The sequence below is a fragment of the Humulus lupulus genome, chromosome 1 (assembly GCF_963169125.1).
Source record: "Humulus lupulus chromosome 1, drHumLupu1.1, whole genome shotgun sequence".
Classification (NCBI taxonomy): Eukaryota; Viridiplantae; Streptophyta; class Magnoliopsida; order Rosales; family Cannabaceae; genus Humulus; species Humulus lupulus.
The window spans coordinates 205933105-205940358 of NC_084793.1; the positions used below are offsets into that span (position 1 = coordinate 205933105).

The 7254-nt window shown below is 33.7% G+C and overlaps 1 protein-coding gene across 1 annotated transcript; it reads right to left on the bottom strand.

Annotated features, from left to right (window-relative positions):
- Positions 1-4207: 4207 nt before the first annotated feature.
- LOC133802753 (G-type lectin S-receptor-like serine/threonine-protein kinase LECRK3) lies at positions 4208-6695 on the bottom strand. The gene has a single exon (XM_062241035.1). The coding sequence runs from the start codon at positions 6634-6636 to the stop codon at positions 4315-4317; it is 2322 nt and encodes a 773-aa protein (XP_062097019.1). The 5' UTR covers positions 6637-6695; the 3' UTR covers positions 4208-4314.
- Between the last annotated feature and the right edge of the window lie 559 nt (positions 6696-7254).

Below are 7254 nucleotides of genomic sequence, written 5' to 3' on the forward strand. Positions count from 1 at the left end.
TTTTCCTCCAAGTACCCAAATCTTCCTGTTATTCACAAAAACTGCCAAACAAACAAACAAAAGCATACACCCGCACTAAATGAAAGAAAAATGACATAAAAGACTACCTAAAACACCACCTAACATGAAAAAAACTAGACTCAACAACGGGTGGGGGTTAGAAACAAAGATAAAAACCATAGATAGGAACACAGGTTCATGTGGATCGCCGGCTGCATCCCCGTGGGTAGAACCCTCAAAATCATGGGCTCACACACTGTAGTCACCACTAAAGGATGGAGGCTTGGGAGGCAAATTTTCTTCTAAGTAATTAATCGCAACTAGGTAATCCAGAAGAGTCGTCATTAGCTGGGCAACATTCGACTCATGCCAATGAGAAAAGTTTGACGCCTCGGCCCTGGTGATGGACTCCAGGTCACTCTCAAGGCCCCATACCATCTGCCTAAGGTCACATTCACACACCTGTGCTAGCAGAGGTCATGCGGGTATCAAGTTCAGAGTCAAAAGATGACAACTCAATAGGTTAAATACCAAGAAAGACCTTAAAGGGTCGACCAGATGCCATGAGCAAACTAAGACTCGGAATTCTACAAAACAAAACAAAAAGGGTAAATTTAAGATAAATTAAGACCTTACTCGTGCATGTCTATCAAACCTCGAGCATAGGGATTTATTAAAGAAAGGTTAAATACGACCCTAAGACCTCTACCCTCGTGTAAAAGCAAAGTAAAACATAATCTAGATGGCCAACAAAGAAGGGCATACCTAGATGTGCAAGGTCGAGTACCTAGATATGCAAGGATGGGTCCCTGTTTATGCAGGGACAACCCCTAAGCAAAAAATGTAGCGGCCATGTGTAAAGTTGAAAAATGCCTCGCACTTCCTATAGTACCTACATTAAGCTAAGAAAGAGTAAAACAAAATTTCACAAGGGGCAAAATTTACCTCAAGGATGCCTCCAAGGGGGATTGAACTCTTAACCTCTTGGAAATACCTTAGGATAGCTACCACTAGGCAAAGTGAGTCTTGGTGTGAAAAGTGTGTTCAAGCTTTGAGGTATTTATAGGAAAAGCTAAAGCTTCTACTCCCTTGGGTCAACCTTGGACTGAATGGTGGAGATTAAAGATATGAGTATACAATTGGTGACCTTGGGATCTGCTCTTAGAAATGATTGGATCACATCCATTCTCAAGGATTCACTAAGATCGCCATCTTAGTCATTTGGTACTTGTGTTTCTTTATCCATTACAAAGTAACACACCAATATTATATCTTTTATGGTTCACATAAAGCAAGACAAACTGCAAACATCACACATATCGCAAGAAGAACATGTCAAGGAGTCTACAACAACAATTTATAGTCTACTTGTAGACTTGGGGGCAAGTGTGAACACGGAAATTTTTTCTTGAAAAAGCATCACACACTAAGTTACGAAGTTTAGCCTCGATTAGAAAATAAGGCATGAATGCCCGTCGAAGGCAAGGCCATATTCTACGATATGGTCTCTTTGCGAGAGGCCTAAGTGAAGGAGTGTCTCGTTATGCGAGACGGACCTTGCTGGGGCGAGATCTTTGATAGTAAAGCGCCTCAGTGCAAGGCATCGAAGTAGGTAGGCCTCGCTATGTGAGGTCGTGTGCATGCAAGGCAACCCAACATCGAGGCTGAGGGACGAAAGGGCACACTATGTGAGGTCGGGCGCATGCAAACCACTTGGGCGCGAGGTCACCTCGAAGAAGGACCTTGCTATGCCCACCGTGACATCTACAACGCCTTAGAGTACTATGTTGTCCCTTTGGGACCGCCATGTATCAGGAGCCATTAGAGCTCCCATATAAATAGATCTTCACCCCTGAGGCAAAGGGGTTGGAAAAATTCATTGTAAACTTAGGCTATTAAGAAATATACACGATTTTCTCTTTATTGTTTCTCTACACTTTTTCTTTGAATTTTTTTAAAGTTTGTTCTTAACACTTCATTCTCTTACTGCACTTTTAGTTTTCCGACCTAACTTTGTTGACGAGTTCTCGCCGTCAACAACTAGTTTTATTTATTGTTTGTCTTTGGTATATTTATTTTGGCCATCTGATTTACTTATTTGTCTTTGGTATATGTGATTGTTTTATTATTTGACTTATAATTTTTATATCAGTATATATGCTTGTTTAGTTAGTATATCTATTTTTGCCTCTAGTATATTTATGGTTGTCTATGGTATATCTATTAATAGCCTTTGCTATATCTATTTTAGACATTTGATATTTCTATCTTTGTCTTTGGTATATCTACATGGTTGTTCTTTTGGCCAATATTTTATTTTATATATATATTCTTGTTTGGTGGGTATATCTATACTTGCCTATGATATATATATATATATATATATATTTCGTTAGTATATATGTTTTGTATATGTTATATTAGTTTTTTTCCCTCTATTATCTTTTTTATATATATATATATATTATAAATATGAGTTTAATAAAAATTATTGTTTTTCATTAGATTTAACAATTTTCTTTATTGTTTTCTAACACCTTGTTAGTTTTAAATTCATCTAAATAGTGTAAGTAAATTAAAAACAATAAAAAATAATAAGTCATCTAATTAAGGTAAATACATTAGAAAAAAATAAAAAAGTAATAAATTAGTCATAATAATTTCTCATCACATAATTTAAAATTTCATATTAAAGTATTTAAATTACTCTATCAATTATATTTTCTAAACTATAACCGAAAAATATTTATGTGCTTAAATTTATTATTATTTTTTCTTTTTTCATTTAACATGTTTTGATTATCCAAACATATAAGTAATAGTGAAATAAGACATAAATATACACTTTTTTTTTGTTTAGTTTTTTTTATTTTTCAATGAGAAATTACTTATTTTAATTGCTCTAGCCATTAATTAAATAATATATATTGATACATAACTTTTTGTTGCCTTTATTTTTTTGAAAACTAAATAAATAAAATTTAACCAAATAAACTTTTTGAATTCATAGTTTTAATTTAGAATTTTTTAATATCTTAATATATTAAAATTCATATGTATTTTTTAAAAAAAGAAAACTAGAAAAAAAAAGTAATTAATTTTAAACTAAAATGCATCATATCTTTATATATAAAAGTGTGTATATAAGGAAATCATGGTTTAATAATTTTGTATTGTTTTAAACTATAGAGAATATTTTTTTTTAATTTTTTGAATATGTTTATGTAATCATTTCATAATATATGAAATTATTTATTTATTTAAAATTTATATAATAATTAAAAAAATATAATAAAAATAAATTAATACAATTTCTAATTCTGTAATCGCACAGATTTCTTTTACCTATAATCATAATATATATTTGATTTTTCACAAGAGTGAAAAATGACATGTATTGTTACAAAGTTTTTTTTAAGACAAACAAAAAAAATGTTGATAATGACAAAAAATTTGTCATTAATTAATAGATGAGTTTATAATTGGAGAATTACTAAGGGTACTAATGGTGCCTAATACTACAAAAAGGTGATACTATTGGTGAAATTCTTCAGATTCAATTCATTTTAATTTAATAATTATTATGAAGTATAACTAACTAATTATAAAATATTTTATTTTGTAGTAGTGGATGCGTGTTAAGTAGCAACACTCGTATAATTGTATATATTAAGGTGAGCGTATTGTATAACTTTATTATTCGGATTTCATGGTTTAATTTAAGAGATTAAATAGATAATTCTCTATATAATGAGATGTACCAATAAAGAAATATAGTCCTAATTTTATTTCTAAAAAAAAATATTACCTTTTGCGTTTGTCATATACTAGATGACATAAAGTAATTGTTTTTTTTCTTTAGTAATAATATGATTTTTTTTTTTTTTAAAAAAAAAGCAACTAAGAAATTAATTTTTTTAATTGCTTTTAAGTTTTTTTTTTTTGATAAATTTTGTAATTGCTTTTAGTGTACGTGATTTTAAGAAAATATAATAAAACCAACTGTGAATTAGAAAGGGGTAATTTTGCTCTAGTTTTTTTATTTAAGGATATTTATCTTTCTACTACCCTCATTTAGGGCAATTTCCTACAATATCTCATTTACTAGTTTGAATCCTAGTCAGGCATATTCACACACATTTTTATCTTATTTTCTTTATTTATTTCTTATCCAAAGCAAAATCAATACAAAAAGTCAAATAAAAAATAAAAGAAGAAATATGAAACTTTTTATTCATTATTTTATTAGCAGCAACAATGAGAGAACATAAAATAAATCTAACTACACAAAAATTCCACCATTTTCCGCCTATGTTAAAAGAATTCTGGACTAGGAGGAATGGGGATATCAACAGTTCCCTCCAACATAAGCAGAACTTTCTTCATTGAGGGACGCAAGGACGGCTCCTCCTGGATGCACCAAAGTGCAACTTTCACAATTCTCTCCAATTGTCTCTGGTCGATTTCTTCATTCCCCACCAAACTTACAAGCTCACCATTCTCAAAACAAGTATAAGCCCATTCTTCCAATATAGCCTTCTCCTCAGGAAGATCCCAAATCACATTCTTTCTGCAGCATATAATCTCCAAAAGAACAATCCCAAAGCTGTACACATCTGCTTTCGGTGTAATAGGAAGTCTTCGATGCCACTCAGGGGCAACATACCCTCTTGTTCCTCTAATCCCTGTAAAGGTTCTGGTTTGGTCTGGCTTCAGCAACTTCGCTAATCCGAAGTCAGAAATCTTGGCACAATTATTCTCATCCATGAGTATGTTTTGAGGTTTAATGTCACAGTGGATTATTTGTGTCACACACTCTTCATGGAGATACATTATTCCTCTTGCAATCTCACAAGTGATTCCCACTCGTTCTTCCCATTTGGGATTGCTTTCTGGTTTAAAGAGAACATCTGCAAGTGACCCATTACTCATGTACTCATACACCAAAAGCCTTTTTGGTCCTCCATGGCTGTAACCTATCAACCGGACAAGGTTCTTGTGGTGTGTTCTCCCTATCGCTTTCATCTCATTTTGAAACTCTCTTTCACCTTCATCCAACAATTTCTCCAGTCTTTTCACGGCCACGAACTTCTGGCTACTCGAAATGATCCCTTTATAAACTGTCCCAGACGATCCTTTACCAATTTCTTCCTTGAAACCATCTGTAAATCTCTCAAGTTCTTCATAAGTAAACGATCTTAAGGAAACATCATCACCAATCAACTCAACATCATCACTCCTCCTAGTGTTAAGCTTTTTATATTCCCAAAAATGGCTTTTGCATAAAACGATTATTGAAATCACCAACATAATCAAACCAAAAGACAGAAGAAAGACACTAATAATGAGGATATCAGAACGAACTCTTTTCTGACTCTCTTTAGAAACAAAAATTTCTGTAGTGGGTTGGGATGTATATACCTTGATAAGAGCTATATTTGAAGAACCACTTCTTCTTCCATATCGTAATGGAAGTGTCTGCTTTTTACACTTGCCAGAATCATAAAATGCAACTTCACAGTTACAATCATCCGAACAAGCTTGAATGCAGCCTTCTTTATCTAATGTCGAAATATCCGAAAATGAATTGTCTAGCCAATTTGTGTTAGGAATTTCTTGCATTGTGTGCTTGAGACTTCTGTTATTATTTCCGCAACTGTCTGCAATAAAGTTTCTCTCGCAGCCTGAAGACCAGTTTCCCTTGTTAACAAAGTCAAATCCTGGAAGACAGAGGCAATTCGCGTCTTGATCCATCTGGATGCAAAATCCATTTAATCCACATAAACCTTTAGGCTGACACTTGTCATTGGTAGAATTCCACTCAATTGACCAATTATGAGAATTCTGCTTTAGATTATATGAATACAAACGAAATATCCCATCTGAATCAATTCTCATAAGAAAGATTGCGTCTTTCCTATAATGGCTTCTATCTGTTACATTCTGGAAGTTAACACTTGTAGAGTTTATCAAGTAAATACTTACATCAGAATCAAAAACTAAAGTCACGTTCTGTCCAGCCCAACTTGTTCCAGTTGCGTAGTAAGCATATGGAGCAGAGTCTGGAGTATTTACTGGATACTGAACAAGGTTACCATCAGTTTGCATCTTGAGACGAAAGATTCCCGATGAGTGATCATATTCTGAAGCACTCGAAATGAGCTCACTATCAGCTAGGAGACGTTGACTGGGGAGAATGGTATCAGTAGGGTGATTAAAGCTCTGCCATATCATATTCCCATCTGAATCATAGACCACGAAATTGCCTGTATCCATCATAGAAGCTGAAGAACCTGACTGAGCAGGATCTCCTATGTTTTCTTCTCTTTGTGTTGATCGCAAGACAAACCTTCCTTCACTTGTGAATTCCAAAGTGGCATTTCTGCTGACTGGTGGAGAATCTCGACTCGCAGTCCATACAACAGTCTTCTGAGGAATCCCAGCTACGTATATCCCCACTGAGAAGCCATTGCCTTGCTTGTAGAATCCAAAGGCATAGACTCCAGATTTTGACAACCAAGACGACTTTCCATCTGGTGTTAGAGAAGACCCAGTACTTATGTTTGATTGCCTTTGTTGAGCTTCAGAAGTGAGAAACACAAAGCCAATGAGGATTAATAATCTGAGAAAAACCATTATTAGAGAATAATAATGATGATGGACTGGTTTATCGTTTCTCAGTATCTTTTTAAGCTTTGAAAGTTTCTTCGAGTATAAATAAGTAAAAGGAAATGGATCCATCCAAACCGTTGTCTTTACGTGGAACTAAAAGTCTACCACAAGTGCCTATTGTATCATATTCTGTCTTTACCACTTTCAACTTCAACCCTCCCGCATATACCTTTCAAAAGGTTAACAAGAGTTACGGGATGGAATGCGTTGATTAAGTAATCTAGATAAAGACCGAACATAAAATCTGAAAAACCTAAAAACTGAGAACAATGAAAAAACCAAAATCAATTAAACCAAACACAGGAAAAACCTTTAATGGCGTAAATAGCTATTGTTCGGTCGATTTGAAAAATCCGAGTGCACCGACCGAATTGAACTGAGGGAAGTACACATAAAATTATAAATATAATATTATATATTTATTAATTATTAAATAAAAATAAAAATCTGAATTTTTTTTCTTTAGTTTTAAGGCACTGAAATCTCTCTCTCTCCATCGTATATCTCTATCCCTCAAACTCTCACTTAGGGGTGAGCACGGTGTGGTTTGGGCGGTTTGAAGACTTTTTAATACACCACGCC